The sequence below is a fragment of the Echinops telfairi genome, unplaced genomic scaffold (assembly GCF_000313985.2).
Source record: "Echinops telfairi isolate 266 unplaced genomic scaffold, ASM31398v2 ScPeMD7_18;HRSCAF=68, whole genome shotgun sequence".
Classification (NCBI taxonomy): domain Eukaryota; kingdom Metazoa; phylum Chordata; class Mammalia; order Afrosoricida; family Tenrecidae; genus Echinops; species Echinops telfairi.
In genome coordinates this window covers 25,346,894-25,366,228 of record NW_022103915.1, presented here as the reverse complement: position 1 = coordinate 25,366,228, position 19,335 = coordinate 25,346,894, and the positions used below count along the sequence as shown (strand labels likewise).

At 39.0% G+C, this 19,335-nt stretch overlaps 1 protein-coding gene and 1 pseudogene across 16 annotated transcripts in view; both read left to right on the top strand.

Moving 5' to 3' along the window:
• Positions 1-19,335, top strand: part of NRXN3 (neurexin 3) — a 1,902,419-nt gene that overhangs the window by 1,876,177 nt on the left and 6,907 nt on the right. For 2 of the 16 annotated variants that reach the window (XM_045287972.1, XM_045287971.1), the window contains exon 24: positions 15,533-15,761. The exons of the other annotated variants lie outside the window; for them this stretch is intronic. In XM_045287972.1, the coding sequence (XP_045143907.1) occupies positions 15,533-15,642 (110 nt within the window). In that variant the 3' untranslated portion in view covers positions 15,643-15,761. Of the gene's footprint in view, positions 1-15,532; positions 15,762-19,335 lie in introns of those variants that run through there. 16 annotated transcript variants of the gene reach the window in all.
• On the top strand, positions 5,692-5,828 carry LOC115868862 (annotated as a pseudogene).

Here is a 19,335-nt window from a genome sequence, read left to right as displayed (position 1 = left end):
TGTCAAATGCTGCTGCTTACAGCCCACTGCCATGGCAGGCAGAGATCACTCAGTACATCCCCCTGCCCCGGCTCCACCCCCAGCCCCATCAATAACCTCCTTGGCAAGTGCCTTCCTATTGCCTGAAGACAGTCGTCAGAGTCTGGCAGCTGTAGGCCTGACTACTCGGGTTAGTTTATCTTTAGCTTCTCCAACTGGGTGCAGAAGCCTGCGTTTTTAATAAACATCCCAGCACCAGTTTATGAAGGGAGAATGCGTTTGGTAGTGATTTTTTGTTTCCCCCAAGCAGGCTTTTTAAGCCAGCTGTGGGTGAGAAGCTCCAATTTGTTTTGCAACTGCTAACGCGAACGCAGGGAAATCCATCTGGTGTAGAGCAAGCTCAAACAAAATAAAACAAAAAGAGGATGAAATACTTCAATGCTTAGTTTACAAAACATTGATCCCGTGGCCTGTGTGAGAAAATACCATGCACAGAACCGAGGAGGCCCATGAGGGAAGGGCAGGGCTGCTTCTTGGTGCTCCATCTGCTTCCACGACAGTTACAGCCTCGTTCCTGGATGCAGCAGTCTGGGACTCTACTATCGGCTCTTTCTTGTGTTTCATTCCATTGAGAGAGTCCCTTAGGGTTAAAAACTTTAGTATCTATTATGACTGCTCTTTAAATTTCTATCCAATTCACAAATTTCAGAGCAATTGCTCTATTTTCTTAGCTTCATTCCATATATATATATATTTGAAGACCCGTGGGGTGTCCTGGCCTGATATGGACCGATTGCAGGAGTTCACAAAATAAGAATTGTCTCCTGATTCAGGAGCTTCTAATAGCATGGGAGAAGAAAGATTTACTTATACTTAAACCTGATTAGTGGAACTATATCACTGGACATGATCCAGTTCAGGTACTGACTAATTAAAATCTGTCTATCTAATTATCTGGGCTCTGGCATCTGAAAGTTATTTTTCTTCACTTAGCAATATTTACCTCTTCTTTGCTCCTAGTCTGTGGCTTTTAGACCACAGGCTTATTGTGTGATTGTTTTGTTGTTGTTGTTGTTTCTTTTAGGTTGCGTCTTATGATTGTTGTTATCATCATTGTTGCTATCGTTATATTATTATTACTATTATTATTATTACTAGAGTTATTTTAGTGGAGTTATTTAAGAAAACACAAGCCCTGTAAGATTCTAAACTAGTCTACAACATTTATGCTGGAATAGTCACCCATACAACTCCGTACACTCGTGAGGTGATGACAGTTCAGGGAGGAGTCACAGCCTGACCAGAATTTGCAGTGTGCTTACTTCCAGGCCTGTGATCGCGGCTCGTGGGGCGGAGAGTGATGAACACACAGCCCTTATTATCGCAGCTTGCTCTAGAGCCTTGACCAAGTAGGAAGCCTCTCTGGGGTGCCTGCAGTGTATTTTTATTCTTTTTACCACAATTAAATAAAGCTAAAGTACTTATGGAGAACTTGATATAGCAAAACAATCGCATTCACTATTTACTTCCAACCAAATGTAGGGTAAATAATATCCATACTTCTTTCATTTCCTTGTAAGAAATAAGTCTATTCTTGAGCCTACATAGACGTGAAATGTATTGTTTGGAGTTCAGTTGAGGGGTCATCCAGCTTTTGCTTGTAAACTGTTCTCAGTTATCTGGAAAATCACGTAGGTGGAACTACACTCACCCCATCCCCCCACGCCCCCACGGTAGCATCGTGAGAAGAATGAAGCACCTTTCTCACTAGTCAGTATCTTTTCCAATGAGCAAAATGCTTAGAACTTTCCAAACCTGACCTCCCTGACATCTGAGTATGGACTGTGGATTCTGAGCATGCTAAACTAATCAATTTGGGGCGCTCACCTTACCCAGTCGCAGAAGTTCACCAAATTACCACCTAAATGATTCTAACTTGAACTTCTCAGGATGAACCAGCATATCTAAAAACACATATCTATTTTTCTAAAGTATTTATTAGTGAGTGAATTTCAGTCATAGCTGAGAGACTGTTTCTATGTTTTTATTAATGAACCACACATTGCTTCCTGCTAAGATTGCCACACAATAATAATTCAGTGCCCCAGTTATGACTCCAGCAATCAGAAAAGTAACCCTTTTGATCAGTGCTGTGATCTTCTACTGCTGTTATTCACATTGAAATTCCATCAGAGGAAATAAAGTGCTTCCCTTGTGCATAAGACGCCATGTAAGTACAAACACCATTTGACACGGCAGTGATGAGTAATGGTGACAGAAAACCATTGGCCAATACTTGTGCTCAAGTGGCCATTAGACTAGGTGACAGAGATAAAGTTAATCCTACCCTAAATAATCCAACTCCTGAGCACCTTCTGAACCCCAAACTGCTATTTCTGTGGGGTGCATTTTAAACATGTGATGTGAGTCTTAGACTTAAAATCTAAATGAGTATTTTCAGAACGTTCTGACTTCAAGATGACAAGCATGAATTTGACTTCAGAAGGATTAAAATTTTAAAAATTAAAAAAAAACCACTAACCTTTATTACTGGAATACTGGGGGGAAAAAACTTGCTAGTTTTAGATAGCTGTTCCTCTAACTGCATATTAGCCCCCTCCCTCTTTCTCACAATCTCCTTAATAGAGTCCCATACCTCTTACTAAGTAATACCTGTGTCCACTGTACCAAAGTCTACAGCATGGCCATTTAGAAAGGGAAAACATGTCTTGCTTATTGAACTAATGGAGAAAACCATTAGCGGTAGCTTCCTTCTTGCCAAGGGAATGAACAAATAAGCACAGCATTCGTAGAGTTTCCTTGTTCCTTCTAATAAGGAGAGATGATGCTGACCTGCTACAAAGTATTAGGCCTGTTCTAGGAGTGAATTTTGATGCAGGTTTTTAAAATGTATAGGGCCTTCCATAGTACCCTCTAGTGATCTGTGCATTTCCAAAACCGTGGGAGGAGAATGGAAAAGATAATGATTAAATATCTTTCCAGTGTGGTGTGTATGTGTGTGTGTGTGTGTGTGTGTAAAAGAAGAGGGGGGCAGAATTTGAGAATGACAGAGAGATGATCCTAAGTATGTTTACTTGTATTTTGTTGTTTTTATTGTTAGTTGCTGTTGAGTTAGCCACCCCCTTGAATCATGATGTCATTACGCGCAGTGGTCAAAATGTACCAGATCCTGTATCATTACCATGATTCCCACGTCGAGAAAAGGCTGCCTCTTATTCAATCCAAATTGGAATACATTATGTGGCACCTCTCAATGCCAAATGGAATGAATTGCCAACAGAAATGGAGATAAGACCAGTCTTCATAGAACGCTACCCTGGACCATGGCGTTAGCGACGAGAAGGACACACCTTAGAGCATAGTTAGCAGTCTTTTTATAGAATCATCTCTCTTCTCCTATCATTCCCTTCTCTTCTTCTTCATCAACCCCTTTCTCTCTCTCCTTCTTCTTTCTCCTTGTCCAGGTTTTTGAGACCTGACTTGGACACGAGGATACAGGAGGGAAGGCCTTGGGGTAGCCTATCCAAGACTCCTGTGGTTTGGAGGGAGGGGCTCAGCATAGCCTGCATGATGCCAGGAATGAGGAAAGCATTTCAGGAAGCTCAATCTGTAGTTTTCACAGCAGATGTTGACACTTGTTTCTCTCTCTTCCTGTAAAAGAAACTGCTTCCTTGAAATATAAATCCTCCTGCATGGAGGATTTTCCAGCCAATCCCTCGGCTCCTGATAAGCCTGTGCACGATGACAAAATGCCACCAGATTCTGCATTATCTCCATGGTTCCCATTTCATGGAAATGCTTCTGCTGCCTCAGCTCAAACTGGAAGACCTTTGGGGAATTGAATAAATTGAACTTCTCAAAGTCCAGCGAAATTATCCACAGAAATGCAGCAAAGATCATTCTCTGTAGAACTCTAGCTCTTTTCCATGTGCCTGCACTGGGCCCTTTCTGAACCAAGGGAAGAGGAAAGGTGAATGTAGATACACTTTAAGGCCACAAAGCTAAGTCTCCTGTCCTTAGCTCCACAGTCTAAACCAAACCAAAGGCAACAGTATATTCCAACTCATAGAAACCCTATAAGGATTGCAGAAGCTGGAATCTTTATGGGAACCAATAGCCTCATTTTTCTCCTGCCAAGTGGCTAGTGGGATGGAAGGGCCAGGCATATGGTTAGCAGTCCAAGTTCCAAAGCCCAAAGATGATGGAATGGCTCTTCTGCTCTCTGCTGTCATAGGAACTGCATGCTTGGACTTTTTTCCTCCCTCATATCAAATAACACATGCAAAGCAGACCATCAGATGCTGAATTTCAAGGTATCCAGATCTTGTAAGTCCATAAATCCCTCACTTAACCTCACCAGGGATGACTGGTGTGTGTTTATTCATTCATTCTCTCCTAAATGAACATGCAACTGCTGGTGTAGAAAATATGCACACAATGGATGTGTTTAATACATGTCAAAAAACCTTACATAAAATGACATGGCTTAGCGAGTGTGAAAAGACTTTAATTAATCATGTCAATATTTTCTAAACAAGAAAATGAATAAGATCTCATGATCATCTACTCAAGGCAAACATTATTTATCTTACCAGTCTTTAATCTCACTTAGTGATGAACCTTTTAAAATTGTCAATATAAACCCAAAGGACAGTAAAAAGTAAGATAATGCAAGTTTCTTTTTTAAAAAAAATGCTGTGACTGATAGCCTCTGACTAAAAGGGGAAATGGCATCCCGAGGAGCTTAGAGAGATGAAGATCTCCAAAGTTCACTCCAAAAGCCACTGCTGAGGCAGTGCTGACTCCCAGGACAGCACAGACCTGCCCTGTGAGTTCCAAGACTGCTGCTCCCTTAAGAGGTAGAAAGCCTCATCTGTCGCCCATGGAGTGGCTTATGGTTTCGAACTACTGGACTACCAGGGATCCTGGTAGAAAGGGTGATAGGCAACTCTTAAAGTGATCAATGATAACCAGTTGATATTGAATTCTGCAGGTGTTTCTGCTGTAGTGACAATCTTGTTGGCTTCTAGGGAGCAGCCTTCCCTGTGATCAATGGACTTCTGTAAGAGCCACTCTGTACCTTTGGCTTTGACGCCAATTTCTTGATCTAGTGACCCAGAAGCAAAATCTTCAGTGGCTTGGAACTCTGGAGAAGCAAGTGGCACTATGCTTTTGAATTTTAATCCTGAAAGATAGCTTAGTTACAATAAATGATTGCAGTCAGTGTACATACAGAGAATAAGTAGATAAACATGCTCACTTCAGCAGTATAAGTTACGAATGATTGAGCCCACAGCCCAAAGAGTCCTCAGGAAAAGTGGGGATTAGTACCATGGTGGAAAAGAGGTAAAATTTAGAAGAAACTTTGCGGCTTCCATTTGGATATACCAAATTCATGGACTTTCATATGACAGATTATTACCAGCTGGACCTCAATCGACAATTTAACAGATTTCCCTTTACAAAATAAAGGAGAGCAATCTTTCGTTTAGGATCTATAGGATTATTAAAGTAATGAATGATAAGCAGCTGATTATTGAATTCTGAAGATGGTTATGCTAATATGAGGCCTTTTGCATATTATTCTAAATCACATAATTATCTCAGGCTAGTATTATAAATCATGTAATTCTATATATGAGGACGTACTTCCCTCAAAGCAAACGTTTTTTTAAAAGCTATGTATTTAAACTTTTTTTTTTACAAAACAATCATATGCCCTATTATGTACCGAGGCAGAGAGAACGGCCTCTGGTCCCCTCGACATCATGTCTTCGGGGCCGGCGACTGCCCATCTGCTGGTTCTATCCTCAAACGCCGGGACAAGGACCCGGGTGAGGGGGGCGGGGAACCCAACCTTATGACCTTCAAAGTACTCTCCATTGGACTTAATACATTTGATAAAATCTGCAACTCCATTCTTGGAAACATTTTTCAATTTCATCTGTTTGGATGGCTGACAGCACTTCCCTCGTGTTTTTTCTTCACCTCTTCTACATCTTCAAACTGCTGTCCTTTCACGTCCCTCTTCATTCACAGAAACAAATAGAAGTCATACAGAGTAAGGGCAGGTAAGTAAGGTGTGTGGGGCAAGGCATGCATTTTTTACCAAAAACTGGTGCACTGAGATTGCATGAGCAGGTGCATTGTCATGATGACAAAACCATTCCCCTGTCTACAACAAATCAGGCCATTTTTGTCCCACACTGGCAAACAACTTGCTTTGAGTTAATGCATCTAGTGGTGTGGCCTGGGAAGGTTCTCTGGTCACAGTGAACTTTTTTGTAAAAGCTGTTTCACTCAATTTGTGTGTGTGTGTGTGTGTGTTTGTGTGATGGCCAATTGAAGAGAACACTGTGTGGCTGTGAAATTTTGTTTCCTGCTCAGGAAAAATGCCACAGAAACTGATGTGATGTTGAATACAGCTTACAAGGACAGCACTATGGGAAAAACCCAAGTGTATGAATGGTTTTCTCGTTTGAAAAAAGGTGAAATGTCGATTGATGACAAACCTCATTCTGGACATCCATCAACTTCCTGAATGGATGAAAACGTCAACTCATAGTGAATTTGAAGTTTGTTCCACCAGGTTGACTATTAATCAAGCTTTCTATTTAGAGGTTGTGAAAAGATAGTGTAACAGTGTGAGAAAAAAAAAAAGGCCTGATTTGTGGCAGGCAGAGGATTGGTTTTGCCACCACAACAATACATCTACTCACACAGCCCTCTCAGTGCACCAGTTTCTGGCAAAAAAACAAAACAAAACGCAGCATGCTTCTCTTGCCTCACACACCTTACTCACCTGATCTCACTCCAGGTGACTTCTTTATGTTTCCTCAAAAGAAGAGGGACATGAAAGGACAGCCATTTGAAAATGTAGAAGAGGTAATCCAAAAATGAGGGGAGTGCTATCAGCCACCAAACAGATGCGTTTGAAAACTGTCTCTAAAAATAGAATCGCAGATTTAACAAATGTCTTAAGGGTAATGGAGAGTACTTTGAAGGTGCTAAGGTATTTTTGGGGAAAAATTAAATGCATAGCTTTGAAAAATAATTCCATTTGGGGGGGTGGGGTACTTCCTCATATATAATAACCTATGAATCCTTGTAACAAAGAGGAGACTCTACTTCTGTAAAGAGTTACAATCTCCAAAACCGACAGGGCAGTTCTACCCTGTCTTACAGATAGTTTGGTTTTGAAGAGTTGGTATATGTACCACCTTCTGTTTCTTTAGTTAAATCACACACACACACACACACACACACACACACACACACACACACACACACACGATATATGGTGTATAAGCCCCTTGCAACTATCATATATAATGATCTTGGGGCAGATAGGGCATTTGTTCACTTAGAAGAAACTAAGATAGCACCATAGTATTCCTAGAGAATCCTTAGAGTGCATTATACACATTTGGAATACTATATTTAATTATTTAACATTCTGACCCTCTACAGAACTCTCCATTACAATATCAGTCAGCAATCTGGATTTATGTTTCATGCTCATCAATTTCATTTCCCTGAAGGAGCCAACAGGCATCTGGTGATGCTCTACCACCAGCTGATTGTCCCCTTTGGTACATTCATGTGCACAGTGAGTTTCAAAACCCCATGGTCTTTATGGAGCATCCAGGCTTGTGGCACGCACATCAATATGGGGTTTTTTGGACTCCTTTATTGATTAAATCAAAGTAGAAATTAAGTTCTTTGGGGTACTTGCATCAGCCTCTATACTGAGCACTGGGGACAGTTATAAAATGATGAGACACAAAATCTATCTTCTATGAGCAAACATGTAAATCAATAATCATATGTGACAGATACCATAATGTACATATTAAAGGATAAATAGCCATAACAAAGACAGATGAATTATCCCATTGATTAGAAATTGGCTCTGGCAAAGCATGCCATGGACTTAGTGTGGCCTTTCCAGTCTAAAGATAAACAGGCGCTGATCCGGCTAGCAAGAAGCAGCATGTGCTATGACCCAGATGCATTAACCAACAGCATGTGTTGGGGAAAATAATTCAAGATGACTAACATGTAAAGTGTGAGGAGGCCCACTTTGCTATCATGTTACATGATCAAATCTTTATGAAGTTGAGTGAGTTTTGTTTTGTTTTTTTTCAACTAGGAATATTTTACTATCTTCTCTCCTTTAAGAAAATCCCATAGATTTTATTGATTCAATCATGTAATTTTTAACTTTGACATATTTCTAAATATGTCCCATTAATTCAAAATATTGAAATGCATATAAGTCAAGTTTTGGCAGATTTTCCCATTTGCAAAAATCATGTAGATATGTGGAACTAGACACTAATGAAGAACTTTCACAAACTGCTTGTGGGCCGGTACCAAGTCATGGCCACCCTTAGCTGCTTCATTCTATGGACTATTCACCCCTAGGGTTATCTCTGAAAAAAGTTCAACCCCTTGCTGCAAGACCTTTGTACATTGTTCTCTTTGGTAGAGTATAAGGAAAGTCTAGAGTTAACAACTGCTTTAGTAGTTACTTGGCCACTTATCAGGCTTATAGATGATAATGAACTTGTCTTGGAGGGAATGCCATGTCCATGACACAGTGGCTTATCTGGTTTTGTCATCCTTTTTCAATTCTCCCTACAGCTTCCAGGGTGGGCTGAAGATATGTTATGGTACAGACTATTAAGTGATTTCAAATTAAGTCAAATCTCTGTTAGAACTTCAGTGTAATAACAAAAACAATGAATAACAGCAGAGAATAATAATAACAATACTGTTTTTATTATTCGTGCAAGTCCACTCTGAAGAGCATGGCTAATTCTAGAAGCTCTGCTACCATCACTAAGACTTTTTCTTATTATAGTTATACATTTTACATGGGATAACAAAAAAATTAAAATCGATTTCAGAGTCAGCTAGAATTATAGAAAGACTAGAGGAATATCAATAAATAATAATACCAGTCAAGAATATGAATATGATAATATGCTTAAAGATATGAAAACTTCTGGGAAATGTTATGCTTTCTCTCAGTTTGTTGGGCTTCAATGTTGGGGGGCGATGATATAGCACACAGGTTATGGGTACAAGCTTTGGGTATATACTACCTAAAGTTTCATCACTTACTATTAATATAATCTTACAAAAACCATTTAATTTTTGTGGGTTGCAGTTTTCTCTGTAAATAGTTGATAATGACCATTTTTGCCTTGGGTAAAATTAAGTATGATTAAACTATACAGTACACAGAGCATCCAGTGTACTGTCAGATACCTTTTATAACTAAAACAAAAAATCACAACTTACTGCCATCGGTTTGATGCCAACGCATAGCTATCCTACAAGACAGAGTAGAACTGCCCTTGTGAGTCCTGAGACTGTCACTCCTTACAGGAGTAGAGAGCCTCATTGTTCTTTGAAGGAGAAAACTTCATCTTTCTCCCACTGGTTGTTTTGAATTGCCTACCTTGTGATTAGCAGCCTGACACATAACCACTCTATCACCAGGTAAGCTAAGATAACCTTCATAGTGATTGCCCATTGATTTTTGTTATTACTGGTATTATTATTGAAGGTTTTTTCTCTCTGGCTTGCCGTACTTGTCTTTTTTTCTTTTTAATTTTTTGATGGGCCTGAGATAATTAGTTAAATCCCATCATGTGCTCCTTTCTTTCCTTTATCATGTTTTATCTTATTTCAAATAGGGTTTTAGAAGCCATTGAATGGACATCACAATAGATCAAGTGAATTACCTCATACTACTCAAGAGAGAGGCCCTAAGTTAGGCTTAAATGTGTTCCTCTCCTCACTTTGGCAGGGTTCTCCTGGCACTTCAAGAAATGTCTGGGCTACGGAATAACTATGAAGTTAGTGTAGTGATAACATGTGAACAAAGATCCTTTGAGTTACTATCATGTGCTAGAGGCTGTACATGTTACCTTATCTGAGCTGCAGAATGACAGTAGAAAAGGATTATATTAGTTTTCTATAGTTGTGGACTCATCTTCTGGGACTACATAAGACAGTGTTTTATTGGAATATGCAATTTTTTTTTTTTTTGGAGAAGACCACTTGTGTTAGGCCAGGCTGACTAGAGAAAAATCCACGACATATATGTAGAAGACTGAGCTTTATATCAAGAAGTAATTGTATATCGAGAAAATGTCCCAGCCCAGACTAACTCAAGTCCTCAAGTCCAATGCCAATTCTAGTCCCTAAGTCCCTCATACAGCCACATGCTATGGTGCAGAATTCAGGAAGATCACAGGCCAGTGAATGCAAAGGCTTGTGGATCTAATGGTGGTGGCTCTGGCAGAAATCAGGGTCAGCCAGCAGGAAGTTAAAGGTAGAGAGAAGGGGAAGTTCCCAGAGCCCTCCTTATCAGAAAGCCACACCCACAAGGAAGCATCAGGTTGCAACCTCATTGACAGGTTGATACCACCCCTACACTTTTATGTATCTTGAGATACTTCAATAAATGGATGCAGCCAGGAAATGCTCACTTTTCATTTATTCAAATAAAAGGGAATCCCTGGTGGCACAGTAATTCTGGGCTTGCCTGCTAACCAAAAACATTGGCAGTTTTACCACAGAAAACTCTATAGAGCAGTTCTACTCTGTCTTAGAGGGTTGCAATGTGTGTGAATCCATTTGCACAGAACAACAATAACAGCATTCACACAAAAGCAGGAATCAGTGGGATAATTAGCGTTTGAAACCCAGAGGTGCTGATCTGGAAGATAAGTCTCTCCACCTACTCACAAAAGTCTGTTGTTAATTAACTTGGTTCTGACCCATAGCAACCCTATAAGTTAGAACAAACCACTACACAGTCCTGAACAATCCTCATGATTATTGTTATGCTTGAGCTTATTTTTACAGCCAGGGTGTCAATTCAGCTTGTTGAAGGCTCTCCTCATTTTTGCTGACTCTCAACGTTACCAAATATAATACCCTTCTCCAGGTATCTTCTGAGAACATGTCCAAAGGACGTGAGATGCAGCGACAGCATCCCTGCTCCTAAAGAGCATTTTGGCTGTATTTCTTTTTAGATAATTTTGTTTATTCATTTTGCTTTGTTTTACCAAAATTTGTTACCCCAAAAGTCAGAGCCTTGAAAGAACCAATAGAGCAATTCTATTCGGCACATACAGAGGCTGCAGCTAACAACATAAGAAGATACATGTAATTAAAGTGTGCATTCATTTATTAATTTATTCAATATGTGTTTGGATAACTATTAGTCTTCTAAGTGGTCAAACCCAAAAATCACAATGCCAATTCCCACTCATAGAGATCCTCCAGTGGGCTACAAGGCTGTAATTCTTTAAGGGAGCAGATACCTTCAAAGTTCTCTAAGAAGTACCTGGTGGGTTTGAACCACTGACTTTGTAGTTAACACTCGAACAATTAACTGACAGTGTTACCTGTTAACCCTGGTAGGAAACATAAAGGAAACCGCTACCCCTTTCCTTAAGCTGTTTGGAGTCTGAGAATGAAAACAAAGCAGATTTAATGTAACAGAGTGTTGGGTTAATAAAAATCTGTCCAGGCTACAGTAGGTAGGTTCCCCAAGAGCTTTGGCAATTGTGAGATAGAAGTATTCGCATAAAGCTAAGGGTTATGTTGTAAATATAGTGGGAGGTGCTATTAATTTGAGGTTCCTCCAGATTTAACATTCCATTATCTTACAACCTTTTGAAATGTAATATTGGTTTTTTAAATGTGTTATGTGTTCCTATACAACCTATTAAGCGTTAAAGTTTGGCCTACATTGGGAAAGCAGACCATTAATACAGAAATATAATTCTAAGTAGTGGGCTAAATAATAATTAGGACTTTTCCCTCTTAAAAGGTTCCATTTTTCTTTCCCTTGTTATGCATTCTGTTCTGAGTCTGGGGACAAAGAGTACATGACCTTTTCACGTGGGCATTTTTGTTCAGTCGTAATACTGAGCTTTCAGCTTAAAAAACGAATATGTATTTATCAGAATTTATCTCATCTTCATTGAACGTCAGATGTTGAGAAGAGGTTGTATGAAGTCGGGTGTGTGGCTGGGGTACTTTTTGTAACTTAGAGGATATAGCTGGCTTCATATTCCAGGATTCCATGTGCATGCAAAGAGTCGCCATTTGAATCTAAATCAAACAGTGATACCAAGCTAAAGTGCTGATTCTGCCAGCAAAACCCCTCCTTTCATTACACCGACACCTAAAATAAGAGCCAATGACAAATATCTAAAGCCAAAATCTTGAATATTCCCATGAGATATTTGATTGCCACATTCCTTTGTCATCCCTCCATGCTTATAATTTTTATGTCTTCTCAATGAATTTTTCTAGACTCCAGAGATTGTCTCTTCTCCCTTCTCTCCAGAATTTTCTCTGATTAGCTTTAAGGATTGAATATTATGCATGGGTCATTTCTTTGCAGCCTTCAATTATACACGTGTGCACTGTTCAGCTAGGCCCACTCTGCTGTGAGGTACTCTTGCCACTTCCATGACTTGAACGTATCGATGGGTTTCTCAAAATCAACCCCAAGTAGGTTAGCAACTGATTTCTTCTCAACAAGAGGACTCCCCGGTGGCATTCTGGACAATGTATCCCATATGCTCAAATATTAATTTTACAATCAGGCTGAGCTATTTAGACATGATAAGATAGAGATCATTACATCGAACTCTGTTCTTTAAGTCAGATTGTTGAATAATTTTTTCTCAGTGGCAGATAAAATTGCCCTACACTCTTAACACCAATGGAGGCATCGATACAGAAATTAGAGACAGATATATCAGGAAATTAATGATAATAAAAATCTAGTATAAATAGCAGATGAGATGTTAAATTAAGCTATGTCATGATTATGAGCTAACAGCACGATTAATTTGTCTCCTTTATCTAAAATCAAACCAGGAATTTATGAGATTATATTATGAAAACACTCAGGCAACAGTATACAGACTGCATCAGATGCCTTTAAAACTATGGGTCAGGTGGGCTTAAGCATGCATATGTTATTTTCTTTGAAAGATTTTATATGATGCCTTGTGGAACACGTGAACATTTAGTTTCTTCTTATATACTCAAATTCAATATTAAAAGTTTAATAGTCAAAATGTTTAACTAAATGGCAACAAGGGTTGTTTATCCACCCCGCCCCCCACCCCCACCACTAAATTATCGAGATTTCTTTCCTTTTTCCTAAAACTTTCCATTGCCTTTGTGAAGTTCTCAGAATAATAATTAACTTTATTAAACCAGAGACTAAAAATCTTGGTACGGACTGACCCATGGGGACACATTGACTATAAAGATTTTAAAATAAAACAATAAAAGGGGCGTCCCATCAGGGGCAAAAAGTCTGACGCATCCTCACAATTTATTCTATCTGTCAAAGTCATTCAAAAGAGTTCTTAAGAGTGGTGGGAATTGGCTGCCAGTGCCAGGTGCTCTCTCCAGTGTCTTGCCTTTGTGGTTGCCTACCGGGTTTCCCAGTCCTTGGTTGAACCGTAACGCTCTCAGCGGTGTAGACTGTAGAATATAAACTCTAGTGATCTCTTCCAGTAGAGGCTGAGGCCATTGCTTTGAACACGTTGCCCAGGTCTCGTTTACAATATCTTCCTCTCAATACACACACACAGACACGTGAGCATGTGCAAGGACATGTATGCACACACAGTAGTCTGCTTCTCTCAGTGGAGATTGAACGAAGCCATTTTAACCCTCATTTGTCTCCAGAAGTCTGGACCATATTCTTACCAGACTTCAAAGCCATATTCATTTTATGATTTTTCTAACCTTTAGATGCTCACACTTTAGCGTGAAGAGGTTGGCTTTTCCCCCTTCTATAAGTGCAAAAGAATCGGTTGTGCCTCTTTTAATCAGGCTAGTCTATTAATGGGGATAAGACTGTCAAGAGTTACAGTCTGGGAAACTCACGGGGCAGGTCTACCCTGTCCTGTAGTGTCCCCATGCATCAGCCTCAACTCATTAGCAGTGAGTCCTTCTATTGACATCTCATTGTCACCAATCATCTACAGTCAGGTTGGCAGAGTTCAAGAGCAGACATAGGGAGCAATGTTAATGCTAACTCCTCCATGTCTTTTCAAACACGACTTTAAAGAGTCAGCATTGGATGCATTTTCCAAAGTAGAACCCATGAGACCATACATGTGTTCCTTAATCCCTGCCACTACTGGCTCGGCCCTACACTTAATACATACAAGTAGCATATATACATGCATGTGCACATAGACACACACCGTTTCCTTCTAATTGACAAAACAGCCTGGAATGTCCTTTGCCCCTACTGGACAGGCATGAAATAGAATCCAGTGCGTCCCTCTGGTCCCCAAACCAGTTTTGTCTTGCTGACCTCTTCCCAACCCTAGCTTGCTGTTCTGTTTTCCTACTTTCCCTAAATGCAACTTACTTTAAGCATGTTTTCACTTGATTAGTATTCCTACAGTGCAAGGATGACAGACGATAGCCCACTGGTCAATCGTAGCCACTTTCTTCTCTTTTAAATGTCTATTGATGACATACATCCAGACTGCACGCCCTTTTTATTTTTTTAAAGACATGAAATCTAAAACAACAAAAACATTTTTAAAGAAAATTCAAAGTGTGTTTTCAATTTTGGTAATTAGAAAAGGGGGGGATCAACATGCCAGAAAAAAAAAAGAAAAACAATTTTTGAGTGCCCCTCACTGCTTTGTCTTTGCCTCTTCCGCGTGTGCATCTGCTGGTTCATCTCGGAAAGGGTATCCATTATTTTTCTTTAAAAATATTTTTGTTCTTTTCTCCCTTCTTGTTTGGGAATTAAGTACATTTTGTATTTTATCTATTTATATATAGATCAATGTGTTTCTTTTAAATGGCTAGATCTCTATCTTTAGATTTGGTTTCATCCAAAATGATGACATAAAAAAACGTTATGAATTGTTTCTGCAATTTTTCCCCCTCCCTCTTTTAACGTGGGACAACTTCAGCTGCAGAATCCCCACATCCACATTTCTGAAATTACCCCAGTCTCATGGAAAATTATGTGCAACCTGGGTGTCATGGGGACAATGGCCAGAGCGTCATGCCGATTGTAACAGCACCATGTCTCTAGGGGGAAGTCACTGGCCTTTCAGCCTGGGGGATCCCTATCCGGCTTTCCTTTGGGTCACCTCTGCCGACCTAGAAACACCCCCTAACTCTCGATGGGGCTGTGTGGCTGCCGATGAAGTTGTTCGACTGGAATACATGAATCTAGTCTCCTTGTTTTTGCTTTTAACTTTTCGATTACTTGTATTATGATTTGATGTATTTTGGCTATTTTCAGTAGGAAACGAAGTTTAACTGTTTTGATGATTTGAAAATATTGACTAAAACTGTAATAATTTTTGGAGTAATTGCATGTTGAAGAAGTTGCAGCTTAGGGTGTGTGAGATTGTCAGTGTTAGAGTTCTGTTCTTTACTTCCATAGATGGGCATGTGTAGGCTCATTTGTTTTTGTATATTGCCCATCCCTTCCTTACAGCCAGAAGCTCTAACGCAGCTAGATCACTCGGTGCCGCCCTTACATGGACATGGCGACTCACTTACACATTCACTCCCATCGTCTTCATCTCCTGTGTAGTGCACTCATAGACACACCCTCCCCGCTCAGCCTCTCTCCTTCCCATACTCCCCCTTTCTTTAGCATTGTTAAAACGTATGTGCTGTCATCCATCCCCTTCAATTAAAGAAAATCTAAAACGTGTCAAAAAGACAACAAATTTAAAAATTATATATATACCTGAAAACCTATAACGACGCAGAAATTCATTCAAAACCCTTTAGAGTCATACATTTTTTAAATGACAAATGATAAAAATGAGCAGGTTTTTCTCTTCATTTTTCAAACCATTGCAATTGGAATTATTTTAAATTCTAAACTGGTGTCCTTCCAAGCCCCCCCAAGTAAAAGTTTGTTGAAGTGCAGATTTTTTCTTTCCATGTTATGTGGTGTGATGTATGTGTTGTTACCTCCCTGTATCATCCTCTGTTGTAAATTATTATATTTGAAAATTAGATATTTTACTCAAACGTTTTTAAGAAATGATGACAAAAAAAGCAAGTTACAAGAATGTGGCAATTCTATTTGTCCAAGAGCATTCTTACACAACTTTCTTTTGTAAATTTTTCTTTCATGCCAAAAAACATGCGGGCAATTTGTTGATGTAAGTTGACTATAAATTAATATGGTATATTTTTATTTAAATTATTTTATCTATAAGGAAATGGTTTCTTTCTTTGTTTCCTACCCTTTGAAAAGAAAAACACAGCCTGTATTTTTTTTAATTTTCTTTCCCCCCCCCCTTTCTTTTATTGTGAATGCCTTGTTGATTTTGTTTGCATCCCTTCTCCTTAGCTTACTTTTGTAAATTTTTATAGAATTGCTTTTATTTCGACTGTAAAATTTCAGAACTTTGTTAAATATTTTCTTTCATTTGTATCTATTTGCTTATTTTCCAATGTTGTGTTTTGTGCTGTATTGCTTTTAATAACCAATGTGAATTCTACTATTGGTAGAAATAAGTAAATCATCCTTATTACACAAAGCAAGCCTTGCCTCATTGCCTGGACTATTTTGATTTTTGTAACCACCAACTTTGAAGCCTTGACTTTCATAGCAGGCTCTCCAAGATGGTAATAAACTTGGGTACTGCCCACTCAAGAAGAAAATGAATTGTTAGCTCCAAATGTTATTTTGAAATTACACTCTCATTTAATTCCTTAGAAAGTCTTCCAGGCCCTTTTTTAATCGGGAAAGGGAAAATAAGGTACTCTCAAGTGACTATGGTAGGGTTTGGTTATCCAGGATTAAGTTATTGTTGTAACCAATTTTACTGAGAAAAACAGATCTAGATCAGATGTTTAAAATTTTGTCCTGGGATACTTATGTCTTATACATCCCACTGCACAGAACTAATTAAATTACTAGCATCAGCGCACACACAGGCGCGTGCACACACACACACATGCTCTTTCTCTTGGCTTCTTTTCCCTTTACTGCTACTAGTTTTCACTTATTTTGAGGATAATCAGGTAAGATTTAAAAAGAATGTAAGATTCTACCAACATGAGTTTCACACCTAAAGTTTTCCTTAGGAACGCTCAGGTAGGTACGGCCATTGTGTGTGATTCTAAGGTGAGAATACTTCTTGATCCTAAGAATATATGCATCAATGATTCAGAAAATATGGATAAGAAACACTACACTATTTCTTTATAAAGATATTACTGCTTTACCTTAATTTTAAATATTAGTGTTACTGGAAACTTTTATAAAATATGAACCTGAACATATAAAATATCTATGCCTTCACCCGTGCAGTTTTAATGAATGAGCTCCTCCTGCCTTAGTTGATATGATTCAAAATTGTCCACTATGTTGGGTGGTATTTTGGGTTTAAGAATAAAAACTTCCATAAAATGGTGGGGGGGTGGTGGCGGGCTGTGAGATGGGGGTGGAGATTGAATCAGGTAGATTTCTTCAAACCAAAACAAATGATAGATATATGTCAGATATATAGATAGATTTTAAGAAATTGACCTATTTATATCCAGAGGGATGAGCAAGTCTGGAACAGTTAGGAATTTTACATTAGGATCTTACATTTCTTCTTCAAGAAACCTCCAAATGTGCTCTTCAACCAACTGGATGAAAGTCAAGTGTTTGTTTGACTCCAATGGCAACATTCTTAACCAATAGGCAAATGACCCTTTTAACTTTACAACGTATCATGATATCAAAGAGCTGTAATATACCTTCCCTAAGCATGTGATCAACAACATAATCTAACTTTTGAGTCAAACCCATTTCAGGTAAATTGTTTGCTTTATGGAGAAGAAAAGGGGGTGGGGGAGAACAACTCTACCTAAAATTTGTTATCACCTTAGAATGTAAGTTAAGCCATAAAAATCTTTCTAGTGTTTTCTACATTTGTCCCATGACTATTTTTCCTGATGGTAGATGGAGAGCAATTTCGTTGTTACAAGTTTCTAACATTATTAAGCTATGTATGAGTTGCAAGTATACTTCTATGACCCCAAATAACTGTACAGAAATTTTCAAATAACTGAATTAATGGAGGAAAGAATTATTTCTTCTCCATTATATGTGAATTTCTGAGAAGAGAATAAGAAAAGTACAAATAAAGAGGTGATTAAAAACCCAAATATACACAAAATAGAAAGAAAGAAAGAAAAACAAACAACAAATGACAACGCTGTCGCGTGAGGTTCTCCCCCAGAGTATCTAGCACCGTGGCTGTGGGACTTTCGTGACCGCTCAGATTGAGACTTTGCCAAAGAGATAATGGTCAGAGTCACTCTGAAATATCATACAGCTTTACTTCATGTTTAGATGACTCACTATGTTCACCATCACCCATAATATTCTCACAGTTCAGATGAGTTCTATTAAAATGTGAGCACACGGTCTTTTTCTATGGCAGAGAACCCTTTTGCTGGAGATCAGCCCTAGAGGCATGAATTATGTAACTATAAATAGACCCATAAAGCAAAAAAGCAGAGCAGTCTTCAGGGTTAAAATAGCCCTCTTTATATCCCTAGTGATCTCTCTAGTTCAAAGAAAAGCATACCTTGTCCAAAAAAAAAAGTATATATTCTCAATTTAAAATGTTCTCATTAAGAGATATGGATAGTTCTTATTCCAAACCCAAGACAAATTCTGGAAATGGCACAGAAAATTAGGGGGTTGATGACTTTAGGATTTTATCTCACTGACTTTAGGCTTGTAATCTATATGAATACTTTGATAAACAGAGCCATCTGGTTGATCTCTAACTTTATAGCCTTTGGGCAATGAAAAAAAAAACTTCTCTCCACTATTGTTGAGGGCTAACCATCTAGATTAGAACAGATAAGGTGCTCCAAGTCTTTGTGCAGCACAAGAAGGCCCTGCCAGGTCTTCGGCCATTGTCACCACTGTTTGTGCTTCTTGTAGCCTCTGTGTCCTCTTCCATTCTGACCATAGCGACCCTGTGCTGCCTCGCACAAAATTAAGGCATTTCTATGAAGTATTGAAAACCTGTATCCCCGATCTAAAATGATGTGTGACCTGGAAGTCTCTAGTACCCTCTGCCTTAAATGGTGTATTAGTCTGGGTACTTTGGAGAAACAAATCCACAGCAACTCATGTATAAGAGAGAGTTTTATGTAAAGAAAATATGCATCATGAAAACATCCCAACCCAATGCTGCCCAAGCCCACAAGTCCAACATTAACCCATTTACCCAACACCAGTCCACAAAGTCCTCCACCTCACAAAACAGA